Source organism: Carcharhinus amblyrhynchos, chromosome 14 (assembly GCF_965287045.1).
Source record: "Carcharhinus amblyrhynchos chromosome 14, sCarAmb.v2.hapA, whole genome shotgun sequence".
Classification (NCBI taxonomy): domain Eukaryota; kingdom Metazoa; phylum Chordata; class Chondrichthyes; order Carcharhiniformes; family Carcharhinidae; genus Carcharhinus; species Carcharhinus amblyrhynchos.
The window spans coordinates 76,410,895-76,428,575 of record NC_137337.1 but is presented as its reverse complement, the minus strand read 5'-3'; the positions used below and the strand labels follow the sequence as shown (position 1 = coordinate 76,428,575).

At 43.3% G+C, this 17,681-nt stretch overlaps 1 protein-coding gene across 5 annotated transcripts in view; it reads left to right on the top strand.

Moving 5' to 3' along the window:
• Positions 1-17,681, top strand: part of ryr3 (ryanodine receptor 3) — a 322,306-nt gene that overhangs the window by 80,248 nt on the left and 224,377 nt on the right. For all 5 annotated transcript variants that reach the window (XM_080203146.1, XM_080203145.1, XM_080203144.1 and 2 more), the window contains 7 exons: positions 860-1,016; positions 2,336-2,500; positions 3,256-3,377; positions 6,342-6,516; positions 10,998-11,133; positions 13,572-13,667; positions 15,109-15,227. In XM_080203146.1, the coding sequence (XP_080059272.1) occupies positions 860-1,016; positions 2,336-2,500; positions 3,256-3,377; positions 6,342-6,516; positions 10,998-11,133; positions 13,572-13,667; positions 15,109-15,227 (970 nt within the window). The remainder of the gene's footprint in view (positions 1-859; positions 1,017-2,335; positions 2,501-3,255; positions 3,378-6,341; positions 6,517-10,997; positions 11,134-13,571; positions 13,668-15,108; positions 15,228-17,681) is intronic.

Here is a 17,681-nt window from a genome sequence, read left to right as displayed (position 1 = left end):
AACCAAGGGATGCTTCACACTTCTATTCCAGGCTCCTTTGAAATAAAGGCTGACATTCCATTTGTCTTTTTGATTTCTGTCCTGCCTGTGCTATCACTTTTTGTAACTTGTGCCCACGTACAACCAAATCCCTTCATTCCTCCATCGTTCCTCGTATCCCATTCTTACCAAAATAGCAAGAATTGAGGTTTTATTTTATTTAAATCCATTTATTCAACATATTTTCCCACAATCCAAAGATGTGCGGGTTAGGTGGGTTGACCATCCTAAATTGGCCCTTAGTGTCAGGGGGACTGGCTCAGGTAAATGCATGGGTTATGGGGATAGGGCCTGGGTGGGAATGTGGTCAGTGCAGACTCAATGGGCTGAATGGCCTTCCTCTGCACCGTAGGGATTCTATTCTATGATTTCTACCACAGTCCGAAAGACGTGTTGGTTAGCTGCATTGTCCATGCTAATTTCTCCCTCAGTGTACCCGAACAGGTGCTGGATGTGGCGGTTGGGGGAGTTTCACAGTAACATCATTGCAGTGTTAATGTAAGCCTACTTGTGACACTAATAAATAAACTTTAAACTAATGTCTGATCACTTATAGCTAGAAAATGAAGAACTGTGGTAGAAATCATAGAATAGAATCCCTACAGTGCAAAGGAAGCCCATTCGGTCCATCGAGTTTGAACCGACCACAATCCCATCCAGACCCTATCCCCATAACCATCTCACGTATGGAGTCTTGCTGATAAATGTACAACCCTGTAACTAGTGAGTAAGTGCTTACTAATATGAAACAGAATGGTTTCCAGCCCAATAGTTACCAATGTGGATAACAATATTTCCACCATTTTCTCCCGTTATTTAGTTGGAGTGGCAGTCACATTAAGTGGGGCCAGTCTTTCCGCCTACGACACCTCACGTCGGGTCTGTACCTGGGCCTGGTGGAAGATCACGGTCTGGTGCTGTTGGATCAAACCAAGTCAGACACCAAAGCAACATCGTTCTGCTTAAGGACATCAAAGGTATTCTAATAATTATTGTATCCCTGCTGTGATTTAATGTCATGATGTAGATATGCCTTTCTCTGATCAGAACCTTCCACACAACTGACATAGGAACACCGTTTCCAAAAGCTTGTGGGATTACTATCAAATAAACTGGTTGGACTTTAACCTGGTGTTGTGAGACTTCTTACTGTGATTTAATGTGGAATACGGATAATCCAGGATTGAAATACAATGCTTGCCAGGTTCTAGTCCAGCCTCAGGTCACTGTCTGTGAAGGCTTCCCACGTACTCTACCTGTCTGCGTAGGTTTCCTCCGGGTGCTCCGGTTTCCTCCCACACTCCAAAGATGTGCAGGTTAGATTGATTAGCCATAACATCGTCAGATCGTGAATAAAAGAGAAATTACTGCGGATGCTGGAGGCTGAATCAAGAACAGAAAATGCTGGATAATCTCAGCAGGTCAGGCAGTGTCTGTGGAGAGAGAATAGAGCCAACGTTTTGGATCTGGGCGACCCTTCGTCAGACTCCCCGTCAGATCATGGGTCTGCATAAGTAAAGACCAAGCCACCAATGAGTGGGCAGCTCAGCTGCCTGTCCAGATGCCATCATTGAATTGCAGATGGCCAAATCCAGATGGTTTCCTGGGCGATTTTTAAGTGCCTACCCGTCTGGTTTCAGCTGAGTGGGTAGTGTTACAATCACTCCGAGATTCTTGCTGCACAATGAGCAAAGAGTTATGTGACCTAAGCTGTGCAGCAGAGCATGCTCGCAACAGTTTCCACTTCTCATGTAATTTTTAGGGCACGGTGGCACAGTGGTTAGCACTGCTGTCTCACAGCGCCAGGTACCCGGGTTCAATTCCCGGTTTGGGTCTCTGTGTATATGGAGTTTGCACATCCTCCCCGTGTCTGCATGGATTTCCTCCAGGTGCTCCAATTTCCTCCAACAGTTCAAAGATGTGCGGGTTAAGTGCACTGGCCACGCTAAATTGTCACTTAGTGTTGGGGGACTAGCAGGGTAAATACATGGAGCTATGGGGGTAGGAGCTGGGTGGGAATATGGTTGGTGCAGACTCGATGGGCTGAATGGCTTCCTTCTGCACTGTGGGCTTCTAAACCAAGAACCAGCAATAACGAATAGAGCAGGGGAAATGAAGGTAATAAAGTATGTGAACGTTTGCTGTATATTGTCATGTGGGTTTTCATAACCTTCAAACCAATGGACTTGAGTCGTGTGTTCATGAGATACACTGGATATTAAATGAAATCCTAAAACCATCTCATGTATGTGAAACTCTACAGTGGCACTAAACCTTTTCTCATTGTTGCTTAAAGGAAAAACTAGATTTGCAACCAAAGCGAGATACAGAAGGAATGGGAGTCCCTGAAATCAAATATGGAGATTCGATTTGCATTCTTCAGCATGTCAATAGCGGGCTGTGGTTGAGCTACCGGGCTCCAGATGCTAAATCAGCACGGCTAGGACCTTTGAAACGACAGGTGGGTTACATTGACTATCTGCTCATGCCATGAATACATCCGGAACAGCGTAACGTCCTGTGAGCAACATGTGGAAGCAACCATCGCGATTCAAGGATAGATGTTTTGGTTAATTGCCACTAGCTGCTGGGTTTTGGGGAAACAGCTACAAGGTGGGGAAGGGATGGACCTGATCACATCTCTGCCTGTTCTCGTCTGTGCAACGTTGAACTTCCAAGCCAGTGAAAGACTAAACAGATCTCACACAAACTTTGTTTGATATTTGTTTAATAGAAAATAGATATTTGTTTAATAGAAAGCACATTACTGCATTTCTAAAGTGGAGAGGCAGCTCTGTCACGTCAGTCCTACACTGGGACGCAGGTAGAAAACCTTTCTATCACCCAAGGGTTCCTCGGTCTGGCCTCTCTGAGCCCTGTTTGTGAAATGAAATCCCACTCACCTGATGAAGGAGCAGTGCTCTGAAAACTAGTGCTACCGAATAAACCTGTTGGACTTTAACCTGGTGTTGTGAGACTTCTTACTCTCTGAGCTCCCAGAGAGCTGTCAGCATCAGTGCAATCACGGAAGGGAAAAAAGTTGTCCCTAATATAAACGGGCCATGTTATCTCCCAAAAAAATGAGAGCAAATTAATTTTCATGTTTAAAGTCATTTCATTTTTGTGAATATTTCCAATTTGGGTAAATGGTTTTATTGGTGAATGAGGAAGTGTTGGGGATAATATACGTTGAGAATGCTGTATTCTGCTTTCCAGGCGATTCTGCATCAAGAGGGCCACATGGATGATGGGATCATCTTGCAACGTTGTCAGAACGAAGAATCTCGGGCAGCCCGTGTCATACGCAAAACAACCGACTTGTTTAGTCAGTTTATCAGGTACATCATTCCCTGGCGTTTTATTGAAAATATTTTTGAAGAACAGATATAGATTTACCTAAAGCAAATACTCTCCATTTTATTCATTTCCAAATCTTTTTAACTAACTTTTCCAAATCGTGCTGCCAGGCATCGCCTTGATTTCTGATGCAGTGTCGTTGATGAGTTATTACTGGTGGCATGGAGGCACAGTGGTTGGCCCTGCTGCCTCTCAACGCCAGGGATCTAGGTTCATTTCCGGCCTCGGATCACTGTGTGGAGTTTGCACATTCTCCCCGTGTCTGTGTGGGTTTCCCCCGAGTGCTCTGGTTTCCTCCCACACCCCAAAGATGTGTGGGTAAGGTTGATTGGCCATGTTAAGTTGACCCTAGTGTCAGGGGATTAGTAGTGTAAAAATGCGGGGTTATGGGAAGAGGACCTGAGTGGGATTGTGGTTGGTGCAGACTTGATGGGTCGAATGGCCTCTTTCTGTAAGGAAGGGATTCTATGACTCTATAATTGCAGGAGGAAGGCAGTGGGTAATGCTGTGACTGGGCGGGAACACAGACCAACCCTGTTACATGTTCTCTTGATGAAGAAGCTCTTTTAATTTAGTATGTTTTCGTTTTAGTGGGCCATTTATCAGGAGAACATTAAATGAGAAAATGGCTGTAGTGCTCTAGCCATTCGCACCCTATAGCCACTGTCAGTGAGGATGGAGAATTTGGTGTTTGCCAAAACTCCATTCACTGCAGCGGGACTGTAGAGTCCCACTGGCGTGAATGACCCGAGAATCCCACCCGTGTGTATTCTTTACCGTTCAAGATCCGACATCAACAATCACAAGTTCTATCCCTGTGCCTTCATCAGAAACTTAGTATTGTAATCATAAAATCAAAGGATCACTACAATACAGAAGGAGGCCATTCGACCCATTGTGTCTGCACTGACCGCTATCCCAGCCAGGCCCTATTCCCATAACCCTGCATATTTACCCTGCTGATCCCCCTGACACTAGGGTTAATTTAGCACGGCCAATCAACCTAACCTGAACATCTCTGGAGTGTGGGAGGAAACTGGAGCACCCGGAGGAAAGCCACGCAGACACAGGGAGAACGTGCAAACTCCACACAGTGACCCGAGGCTGGAATTGGACCCAGGACCCTGGCATTGTGAGGCAGCGCTGGTGACCACTGTGCCACCATGCTGCCCCCATGCCCACTCCTGTGTAAACGCCGTGCCTGCTATTTTAATCTCTATTTCTAACTCGTGTTTACATTACTACTGTGCGTTAGAACAAAACGCTTCCCAGCAGCTTAAGTGGATACTAAGTGCAAATATTTGGCAACGAAAGCAGATTTTTTTCCCCTTGACTTTTTCTTGTGATGGAGATTTGAATATCACTGCCATTTATTTGCTTTTAGCAGAAGCAGTATTATATTTCTCTATAAATGTTGCTGAATTAGCCGAATATTATGGATTTACTCTGGAGGTAAATGTGTCCCCGGCTTTTCCTTGTTGCCACTTAGTGACATCATTTGTCGATAAGGAACTGGCTTCGATACTAATGATGCCCAGCGCTGCCTCTCCGACACTTCCCTTGACCTTTCGACATTCTCTCCACTGCTATTGATGTTTTAATGTCTGTCAAACTGAGTGAATGTTTACTCTGCAGTTCATTTTCTACAATACCTCCTTGGCTTCTTGGCTCCCTCACCTGCATTGCTGCTGAAACCCTTAGCCGTGTTTTTTTTTAATGGCATTTCTAAGTCTACTTTCCAAAATGGCCACCGCGCTGGACTCCAGATCCTCCCCTCTTACAGGCTTCACCTTTAGCTTGTCCTGTGGTCTCATGTTTACTTGTTACCTCCGTTGTGTCAACACTCATTGTCTGGGAGTGGAAAATCTTAGTTGACTATTACTTGTATTTACTTTCAAATCTGTGTGGCCTCACCCCATCTTCCACAAGTTTCACCTTCGGACTCTGTGACGTCCTCTCCTTCAAACCTTGACAGCGTAGCCTTCATCTGCTTCTGTCCCAAACTCTGAATCTCCGTCTGCAACCAGTTCCAGCAATTTTTTTTTATTCATTCATGGGACATGGGTGCCGCTGGTTAGCCAGCATTTATTGCCCATCCCTAGTTGCCCGAGGGCAGTTGAGAATCAACCACATTGCTGTGGCTCTGGAGTCACATATAGGCCAGACCGGGTAAGGACGGCAGATTTCCTTCCCTAAAGGACATTAGTGAACCAGATGGGTTTTTCCGACAATAGACTCTTAATTCCAGATTTTTTTTTTATTGAATTTGAATTCCACTACCTGCCGTGGCAGGATTCAAACCCGGGACTCCCAGAATATTAGCTGAATTTCTGGATTAATAGTCTAGTGATAATACCGCTAGGCTATCACCTCCCCCAATCACATCCTCCCCCAACCTTCAAAGGCAACGTAAAAATCATAATGTTACCCAGATTCCTGTGACCTCTCCTAACTTTCTTCGATTTAATTTATTATTGTCACATATGTTAGTATACAGTGAAAAAGACTGTTTCTTGCATGCTATATAGACAAAGCATACTGTTCATAGAGAAGAAAAGGGTAGAGTGCAGAATGTAGTGTTACATTATAGCTAGGGAATAGAGAATGAACAGCTTAGTGCGAGGTAGGTTCATTCAAAAGTCTGATGTCAGCAGGGAGGAAGCTGTTCTTGAGTCGGTTGGTACGTGACCTCAGACTTTTGTACCTTTTTCCTGACGGAAGAAGGTGGAAGAGAGAATGTCCACGGTGCGTGGGGGTCCTTCATTATGCTGGCAGCTTTTCCAAGGCAGCGAAACGTGTCGATTCTTCCACACTCTTTCTTTCTTCTCCTCTTGTAAAATATTTCATGCTATTTTACGCTGTTAAAATGCAGTTGTTGAGAAAACGATTGTTGTGTGAACTGTGCGTAAGTTCCTTAAGAAACATGTATTGAAATATTTCCACAGGGGCCTTGACTGCCTTGGTAAAAGTGCACCAGTCAAATTACCCATTAAAGAAGTCGAGGAAGCTCTGGCAGATCTTATCATTTACTTCCACCCTCCAGAAGAAGATTTGAAGCATGAAGATAAGCAGTACAAGCTACGCTCTCTCAGAAACAGACAGAACCTATTTAAAGAAGAGGTAGGAGATGTATTTGCGATTGAAGTTATATGCTCGCTTAGAGCAGGTATTGGCATTCACAGAGCAGCTTAATCATCTATTGCAAGGAAGGATTTAAAATAAAGAGTAGGAATGAGAGAAAACTGACTGAAGAAAAGCAAAACCACCACAGCTGATTACGAATCATTTCAATTCAAAAAAAGCTAGAACGGATGATCTTCCAGATAGTTTGTGTTACGTCATCAACTGACTTCAAAGAGAGAGAGAAAATGCTGGAAAATCTCAGCAGGCCTGGCAGCATCTGTGAGGAGAGAAAAGAGCTGACGTTTCGAGTCCAGATAACCCTTTGTCGAAGCTCAAGGCTGTGCTGCCAAGGTTTGAAGGAAAGGAGGTCACAAGAGTCTGAAGATAAAACTTGTGGCAGATGGGGTGAGGCCACAGAGATTTGAAAATAAATATGAGTAATGTTGACCCAGAGGGTGGGATTTTCCAGTCTCGCCAGCAAATCCCACCCCCCACTCCCCAACTCTAAGTGCCACGTTCAAATTCATTTTCCAAATTTTCGCTGTTTCTTTATTTGGGGAAGTACGCCTTTTGACATCTCGGGTGGAGGGCATTATTTGGGTGAAGATTTTAGAGGGATTTTCTTTGAAGCTCCCACTTTAAACATTTTGGCACTTAATCCAAAAGTCACGTGAAGACGTAACACAAACCACCTGGAGGAACGCCAATTCCAGCTTCTCCAGACTGAAATGTATCGCAATCAGCTGTGATGATTTTGCTTTTTCCGAAGTCAGTTTCACTCTCATTCCTATCATTTTTTTTAATCCTTGCAATAGACGATTAAGCTGCTCTCTGGGCGTTTGCCAATCTCTGCTCAAAGATATACGAGACTTTCCCAGGGTGACTTCCCGCCAATGTCCCCTCACTATCTGTGACAAGATGCTTAATTTAATCACTTATCACCTTCCTCGCTGACATGTCTAAATGGGATCTGATCATGGATGTGACGCATTTTAAGTCATACAACACATTGGAGCTGTTGTGAATGAAGCCATCATTCTTCCTTGTTAACGAGGGTAAATCTAAAAATAATAACACTGACTTGTTATAAAACATGTATGGATGACACTGAAGTAAGAAAGATATTTTAAGTAACTTTGCCTTTTTTTTGCAAGGGATCATATATTATGGTGAATGAGCATGGTGATTGGAGGGAAATCTCCCTTGCCTTTTAATTTTAATACACGTGTTTTACAAATTTGTATCACCTCGCTCCTTGTATCTCTCGGCAGGGTAAAGTCAACCACAAACAGTTTTTAATGTGTGGCTTTGTTTGAATCAGAGTGCAGACAAAGACGGTTGGTGTCAGAGGAGAAAAAATTCATATTGGTGCAGTGGAGTGCAAATCCAGTGGGTGGCACGATGGCACAGTGGTCAGCACTGCTGCCTCACAGGTCTAGGGACCCGGGTTCGATTCCTGGCTCAGGTCACTGTCTGTGCAGAGTTTGCACATTCTCCGTATCTGCTTGGGTTTCCTCTGGGTGCTCCAGTTCCCTTCCACACTCCAAAGATGTGCGGGTTAGGTTAATTGGCCATGCTAAGTTGACCCTTAGTGCCCCGGATAGGTTAGGGGGATTAGCGGGGTAGATATGTGGGGTGATCGGGATAGGGCCTGGTTGGGATTGTTGTTGGTGTAGACTCGATGGGCTGAATGGCCTCCTTGTCCTTTGTAGGGATTCCATGATGATGCACATTGCTGGGGAGAGAATGGGAGTTTTAACCCACTGTGGGGTCTGATGCAGGAGTGCTTGTTGTTACCCTGGTTGATAACAACATAAACCAAAAATAAATGCTGAGTTCCTCTCGAGCCCAAACTTCAGAGAACAGAATAGGGGAAGCACGGGGGAAGGAAATGGCCTGGTGGTACTGTCGCTAGATTATTAATCCAGAAACTCAGCCCATGTTCTGGGGACCTGGGTTCGAATCCTGCCAAGGCAGATGTGGAATTTGAATTCAGTAAAAAAAAACCTGGAATTAAGTATCTACTGATGACCATGAAACCATTGTCGATTTTTGGAAAATCCAACTGGTTCACTAATGTCTTTTAGGGAAGGAAATCTCCTGTCCTTACCCGTTCTGGCCTACATGTGACTCCAGAGCCACAGCAATGTGGTTGACTCTCAATTAGCCTCCAAGGGCAACTAGGGAAGGGCAATAAATGCTGGCCCAGCCAGCGATGCCCATGTCCCACGAATGAATAAAAAGAACATTGGATTAAAATATTTCCTCAACTCTGATTCACAAGTAGAAGGATCAGCGGTGTTATTTTTGGCTAAATCCTTGTTTTAAGTCATTAAACATGTTAAGATGAGAGGTTGGGATCTTTGTTTTGGATTACAGCTGTGGTTTCTGACAGAAGACAGAAAACAACAGAGCATCAAGTCAGTCGGGCAAAGCTTCACTCTGCAGCAACTCCTTCTCAGAATGTCATTCAGTCATATTGTTCTCACCTTCACATCGTGCACCCTCTTCAGGAGCTCCTGATAAGTTGCTCTGGGATTCACTACTTGCCACGCCTGTTGCATCTGTAGCACATCCAAAAACATCATCCCTCCCCCAAAAAACAAGGGAAATATCCCAAAATATCAAGGCTATCAATAACTGCAGATCTATGGGTGGCACAGTGGTTAGCACTGCTTCCTCACAGCGCCAGGGATCCGGGTTCAATCCCGGCATCAGGTCACTGTCTGTGTGGAGTTTGCACATTCTCCCCGTGTCTGCCTGGGTTTCCTCCGGGTTAGTTGGATTGGCCATTCTAAATTGCCCCTTAGTGTCAGAGGGATTAGTGAGGTAAATATGTGGGATTATAGGGATAGGGCCTGGGTGGGATTGTTGTCAGTAGTTTTGATGAGGCACAAGGCCTCATTCTTCTCTGTAGGGATTCTATGATCCTATGATACTCTGGTTTCCTCCCACAGGCCAAAGATGTATAGGTTACTGAACTGACCATGCTAAATTGATCCTTAGTGGCCCAAGATAAGTAGGTCAGGGGAATTAGCAGGGTAAATATGTGATGCTACAGGGATATGGTGGAGAGGGAGGGGTGGGAGCTCTGCCTGGATAAGATGCTCTGTCAGAGAGTCAGTGCAGACTGGATGGGGCTCCTTCTGCACTGTAGGGATTCTATGAACAAGATTTAATAAATTGTTCTTTTCTCAATGGTCATTATGCCATTAGCCAACATTTGCATCAACTAAATCCCTGGCATCGATGCAGGTTGCTGATTCAGAAAGATTGAAGTGTCCTGTAGTTGCTCTGACATTTTTTTTATTCTTTCGTGATGTGGCACAACTAGTAAGTGTTTGCCCATCACTAATTGCCATGAGAAGATAGCGGTGAGCTGTCTTCTTGAACTACTGTAAGAAGTCTCACAACACCAGCTTAAAGTCCTACAGGTTTATTTGGAATGATGAGCTTTCAGAGCACTGCTCCTTCATTAGGTGACTCACCTGAGTGCTCCAAAAGCTTGTGATTCCAAATAAACCTGTAGGACTTTAACCTGGCGTTGTGAGACTCCTTACTGTGCCTATCCCAGTCTGACGCCGGCATCTCTGCTTCTTGAACTGCTGCAGTCCATGTGGTATAGATACGTCCACAGTGCCAACTTTAAAAGACAACTCTTTGTCCAGGCCCTAAATAATGCACCTGTTGTTGACCCTGTGTTGACGATTTCTTGCTGCCATAAGACATAGGAGCAGAATTAGGCCACTCAGCCCATCAAGTCAGCTCTGCCATTCAATCATGGCTGATATTTTTCTCATCTCCTGACTTTTTGCCACACCTCTGATCCTCTTATTAATCAAGAACCTATCTATCACTGCCTTTAAAGGCACTCAATGACTTGGCCTATACAGTCTTCTGTGGCAAAGAGCCCCTCTGGCTGAAGAAATTCTTTCTCATCTCTGTTTTAAAGATGAGATTTTAGACTGAGATTGTGCCCTCTGGTTCTAGTTTTTCCTGATGTGGATATGCCGGCGTTTTACTATCTTTTTACTCTAGTTTTTCCTACCAGTGGAAACATCCTCTCTGCATCCACTCTATCAAGACTGCACAGTATCCCGTAAGCTTCAATAGGATAACCCCTCTTATCCTTCTAAACTCCACTGAGTACAGGCCCCCTGAGTCCTCAACTATTCCCATATGACAAGCTCTTCATTCCAGGGATCATTCTTGTGAACCCTACTTTGGACCCTTTCCAAGTCCTTCCTTGGGTATGGGGCCCAAAACAACTCACAATATTCTAAATGGGGTCTGGCCAGAGCCTTATACAGCCTCAGCAGTACATCCCTGCTATTGTATTCCAGCCTACTTGACATGAACACTAACACTGCTGCGACTGAATCTTATCCTGACATTAGAAATGCAGCGTAGCAGGGAAGGGATACTGCTCACACATTCAGTTGTCTTAGTTTCTTGACTTTTTCTCTCGATTGTGTTAGGCAATGCTGAGATTGGTCCTGAATTGCATTGACCGGCTGAATGTATACCACAGTGCGGCACACTTTGCAGAATTCGCTGGTGAAGAGGCTGGAGCAGCCTGGAAAGATATTTCGAATCTGCTTTACGAACTGCTCGGTAATATCTGAAAATTGCATGTCTCCAGATAGATGATGAATTCTTAAGATTTGGATGCATCTAAGCACTGCCTTTTTGTTCTTAGTAGTAAAAAAAAATGTACTGAATGGCTAATGTGAATAGTCTCCAGTGAATTATTGTTTTTTAATTATTTTGCAAACTTAAAGGACCAGATATCTGTAATGCCCCGCTTGGGAAGATAGCGGAGGAAGAAAACCTTACAGCCTTTCAAAAATATTTCGATTAGCACTTGAAATATCATAACATTCAAGGAAATGGGACAAGTGCAGGAAAAATGCGATTAACGCGCCTTTAGTGACAGTACAAACCAGCCTCCCACCCATTGACTCTCTACACTTCCCTCTGTCTTAGAAAAGCAGCCAGCATAATCAAGGACCCCACGCTCCCTGGACATTCTCTCTTCTACCTTCTTCCATCGAGAAAATGATGCAAAAGTCTGAAGTCACGTACCAACCGACTCAAGAACAGCTTCTTCCCTGCTGCCATCAGACTTTTGAATGGACCTACCTCGCACTAAGCGAGGTAGAATAGAATCACTGAATTAGCACACGTGAGGTCGGTTAGCACAGTTGGCTGGAGCACGATGCGGAATATCACCAACTACTGTTCAATCCCCATCCCGGTAGTTCAAAGAGGCCCCACAGTTGCAGAATGATGTTCCGCAAGGTCTATGTAACCAATTCTCTCTCTCTCTCTCTCTCTCCCCTCAATGGACGGAGATGCCTGTAGATATCTGTACACTAGAGTTAATTATCTACCAAAATTTTGACAGAAATGAATGGGCCATTGAAAGTAATAAAATGGAAATTGAAAAAATTGCATTAAATTAAAATTATATAATGATTGGAAGCTTCAGATCAATTAACAATATGAGTCAATTTATTTTGATTTGATTTATTATTGTCACATGTATTAACATACAGTGAAAAGTATTGTTTCTTGCGTGCTGTACAAAGCATACAGTTCATAGAGAAGGAAAGGAGAGTGCAGATATAGTGTTACAGTCATAGCTAGGGTGAGAGAAAGACAAACTTAATGCAATGTAGGTCCATTCAAAAGTCTGACAACAGCAAGGAAGAAGCTGTTCTTGAGTCAGTTGGTATGTGACCGCAGACTTTTGTATCATTTTCCCAATAGAAGAAGGTGGAAGAGAGAATGTCTGGGGCTCGTGAAGGTTTTAATTGTGCTGGCTGCTTTGCCGAGGCAGCGGGAAGTGTAGACAGAGTCAATGGATAGTTGGTGAAAAGATTTTTCTTTCATATACGCTCCTCCCCGGTTGGGGGGTATGGTTAATACAAAGGAAGTCCGCAGCAAAATACAAGGATCATTAATAAATTGCAGAATGATCAAATAATTGACAAATTAATTTCAAAATTAGTAAGTGTGAGGTGATGTATTTTGACTGGAAAAGAATGATCTAAATTGATAGAAGTTGAAAGTGGGTACAGCTACACAAATAATTAATAGAGTGCGCAAGTTAATAAGGTCATTAAGAATAAATAAAGCACAGATTTCATTTCTATGGGGATAGAATTGAAAAGTACCAAAGTTCTGTTGAACTTGTATAGAACTTTGCTCAGGCCACACTTGAATCCAGTGAACAGTTGCAGCCTCCATTTATTATAAAAAGGATGTTGGTCAAAATGTGAGAGAAAGTGCAAATATGTTTGATTGGGAAGATGCTTAAACAGAGTGGTTATACCTTTTCACAAACACTCAGTACGGTGGGACTCTTTATACAAAAGAAGAAGAGAGGGACAGATCAAAACAAGAGGCCAAGGGTGGGTTTCCTAGCCGCGCTTGCTCCAAGACTGGAAAATTCCACCTGAGGTCAACAGACCTTTGCATGGTCCGTGTCCCGCCCGTTACAATTCCCGTGGTGGACGGGACGGGCAAAGTCCACCCCCATTAGACGGTGGCTCAATAAATCCAAGAAGGGAATTACGGAAAAATCTCAGAATGGGACAAGTGTGGAATTCACTGCCACAAAATGGTGATTTCAGGAAGAAATTAGATATAGCTCTTGGGGCTAAAAGGATCAAGGGATGTGGGAGGGAGTGGGAGGAATCAGAATATTGAATTCGATGATCAGCCATGATCAAGATCAATGGCGGAGCAGGCTCGAAGGGCTGAATGGCCTACTCTGCTTCTAGTTTCTATATATTGAGGCAAATAGATTAGTACAACTAAGGGGAATGTTAGATAAGCAAGTGAGAGAGAGAGTGATAAGTGCATTTAATAATAGGATTAAATGCAGTCGGAGCAAAAACAGCGAGGCCTTTGGTCCGAGTGACATTTTTCTATGTTGTACATTTTATTTACTTTGATATATCTTGTTGCAGTGTTATTATGAGCTTTTGAAGCGTACTTTCCTTTGCACGCGTCCAGTTCTGTTGCATTCTGCCTTATCTCCCCAGCTGCCCTGATACGTGGTAACCGTAGCAACTGTGCCAAGTTTTCGAAAAACCTAGACTGGTTGGTCAGCAAATTAGACAGACTGGAATCTTCATCAGGTAACGTAGTTTTACATTAAGGTGTGACACAGACACTATCACACTCTTAGTGATTTCTAAAACATTATTTGATAAGGAAATATTAGTGTTAATATTACTTTTATAATAGCCTGCTGAAGTACTAGCCCAGACCCAGGGGCACAAGTGGGATTCTGCCCAATTTTTCCCACTCCAGCTTCTCTCTAATGGGGTGGGGAAGAAGAAACTTGCCTCACCCCAAATACATGGGGTTACGGGGAAAGGGCCTGGCTGGGATTGTTGCCACTGAAGGCCAAATGGCCTCCCTCTGTACTGCAGGAATTCTTTTTAAAGTCCATTTATTCATGTCACAAATAGGCTTGCATTAACACTGCAATGAAGTTACTATAAAAAGCTCCTGGTCGCCACACCCTGGCGCCTGTTCGGGTACACTAAGGGAGAATTTAGCATGGCTAATTGACCTAACCAGAACGTCTCTTGGATTGTGGGAGGAAACCAGAGCACCCAGAGGAAACCTGTGCAGACACGGGTAGAACATGTAAAGACTTGCAAATAGCGTACGTTTCCTGTAAGTACAAACGTACATTTTTCCACATGTGTCAGACACTCGGCTGATCAGGCGACACTGTGGCACAGCAGTCAGCACTGCTGCCTCACAGTGCCAGGGACCCAGGTTCAATTCTCGGTCTTGGGTCACTGTCTGTGTGGAGTTTGCACATTCTCCCCATGTCTGCATGGGTTTCCTCCAGATGCTCCAGTTTCTTCCCACAGTCTGAAATATGTGCTGGTTAGGTGCATTGACCCGAACAGGTGTCAGAGTGTGGCAACTAGGGGATTTTCACAGTAGCTTCATTGCAGTGTTAATGTCAAGCTTACATGTGACTAATAAATAAACTTTAACTTTACTTCACTAAGTAGTTAAAGTCCCATTTTAGAACCTGAAGGAATGTTGCTCTGTTAGACATGTTGCATTTAGGGACTGATTATTTGCCCTTGAACTGAGTAGTATTTCAGAGGGTCATTAAATATCAACCACATTGCTGTGGTCTGGAGTCACGTTGAGGCCAGACCAGGTAAGGATGGCAGATTTCCTTCCCTAAAGAAGCTCTTAAAGGCCCCATGGTGGCGAGAAAGACAGGAAGATGTCACAGGTAACATTGCCCTCTCAAACTAAAGCACCAAAAGCAAATTAGCTGGCCACTCAATTAACAATCAGAAATAGTTTCTACAAAAATTGCAAATTCCCATCTTGGCAAAGAGTTAATTTTGTAAATAAATTAATGAGCGTTAAGTGCTTTGCTTTTTTATTCTCCAGCAGAATCTGGGGAAAACGGGACAGCGATAGTTTTGTAAACGGATTACATTTCAGAACTGATATTTTTGTTAAATGCAGGTAAAGATATACATGGTCCCTGCAGAATGTCTGATATTCTCACACTGATTTGTATTTTCTTGCACACAGGCATTCTTGAAGTGTTGCATTGCATCTTGATTGAAAGTCCTGAGGCCCTCAATGTGATCAAAGAAGGACATATCAAATCCATTATCTCACTACTGGATAAACATGGACGCAACCACAAGGTGTGTACCAGATAATAGAAAATCTATACTGAAAGTCCTGACCTAATGAAAGAATGCAAAATACATAATGTGTCACTGCTAATTCTCAAAAAATGCCTCTAAAGGCAAAAAAAAGGTTATGCTGTTCAAATGAGTTAATTAACTATAAGTGGGAAATAAAAGAGACATGCTTAGAAAGCTTTTTATCTTGGACTCATGAGGACAGAGGCAAAAATGCCAAGTTTCAAAGGGAGCAACAATCCATGTTACGTGAGGAAAGAGCATTGATTGGTCAGCAAATCAACTCTAGTCGAAGTGTCGCCAAAGTTTAGAACATAGAACATAGAACATAGAACACTACAGCACAAACAGGCCCTTCGGCCCACAAGTTGCGCCGATCACATCATCACCTACCAACCTACAGACCTATCTATAACCCTCAATCTCATTAAACCCCATATACTCATCCAGAAGTCTTTTAAAAGACCCCAGCGAGTTCGCCTCCACCACCACTGACGGCAGCCGATTCCATTCACTCACCACCCTCTGAGTGAAAAACTTACCCCTAACATCACTTCTGAACCTCCCTCCCCGCACCTTAAATCTGTGTCCTCTCGTAGCGACCATTTCAAACCGGGGAAATAGCCTCTGAGAGTCCACCCTATCTATTCCTCTCAACATTTTGTAAACTTCTATCAGGTCGCCTCTCAACCTTCGTCTCTCCAGGGAAAAGAGTCCCAGCTCCCTCAACCTAACTTCATAAGGCATGCCTCCCAGTCCAGGCAACATCCTTGTAAATCTCCTCTGCACCCTTTCAATAGCTTCTACATCCTTCCTATAGTGAGGCGACCAGATGAGTTCAAGATTGAAAGCTTTGACAGCATGTCTCTTTTTTTTTTACAGCCACCCTCACTTTCTCTACTGCCAAACGACTAATTAACTGTGATTTCTGCATAAATGAGCTGTGAATAGATGATTTTTTTTCTCCTGAACATTGCTGAATTTGAATTAGTAATGGAAATAATAAATAAAAACTTGCATATCTCACTTGAGAACACAGGCCAAAAAATTGGAGGGACAGTGATTCTCAAGTTGGAACTATGGACTGTGGAACAGTACCATTGACCCTGCCAAATGTTCATGATCTGGTGGGTTGGTTGCTTGTGGGAGTTTGAGCTGGAGAAGATTCCTTAATTCTCATCAAATCATAGAATCCTTACAGTGCAGAAGGAGGCTATTTGGTCCATCGAGCCTGAACCAACCACAATCCCATCCTGACCCTATCCCTATAATCCCACATATTTACCCTATCAGTCCCCCAACACTAAGTGGCAATTTAGCATGGCCAATCTACCGAACCTGCACATCTTCGGACTATGGAAGGAAACCAGAGCACCCGGAGGAAACCCACACAGACTTGAGGAGAAAACATAAATTCCACACAGACAGTGCCCCAAGCCGGGAATCGAACCCGAGTCCTTGGCACTGTGAGGCAGTAGTGCTAACCACTGTGCCACCCCTTTATGCCCATCCCTTTACTGTAAAGTTTTTTTTGCTTGATGGTATTAAGTGGTACTTTTCCCCAAGGTTATAATTAACTCTTTACAATTGAAGTCTGAAGTAAACATTCTTTAAAAAGAACTGACAATAAACTAATTAAAACATCACCCATTGAAATCCTTTCAAGTTTCCTGAAACCTTCTAATATTTGTTGCAATAGTTGTACTCAATAAATTTGATAATAAACTTTAATAAATTCAATTATTTTAACTTGTTTATAACTTGGGCAATAATGTTGTGTATTGATTCTTCATACAGCACAAGTCCTCTAAGTGCTGAAATTCAGTTATAAATATGGAAATTTCAACACAAATTAGAGTCATTTTGTTTATTGAGCAGTTTTCTCCAGTAATAGTTTGAATTTAGAATGTCTATACTTTAGTTTACTTTTTTCTTCTTGATGTGGTTTTGAAATAACTTTCTGAATATCATCGATATTTTTCCTGGGATGGTGCATAGAAACATACAAACATAGAACATGGGAGCAGGAGGAGGCCATTTGGCCCTTCAAACCTGCTTCGCCATTCACCATGATCATGACTGATCATTCAACTCAATAGTCTAATCCTGCTTTCTCCTCGTAAACTTTGATCTCATTCGCCCAAGTTCTATATCCAGCCGCCTCTTGAATACGTTCAATGTTTTGGCATCAACTACTTCCTGTGGTAATGAATTCCACAGGTTCACCACCCTTTGGGTGAAGAAATGTCTCCTCATCACTGTCTTAAATGATCTACCCCGAATCCTCAAACTGTGACCCCTGGTTCTGGTCTCTCCACCATCGGGAATATCCCCCCTGCATCTATCCTGTCCAGTCCTGTTAGAATTTTATAAGTTTCTATGAAATCCCTCCTCATTTGTCTGAACTCCAGCGAAAAAAAAAATCCTAACCTAGTTAATCTCTCCCCGTATATC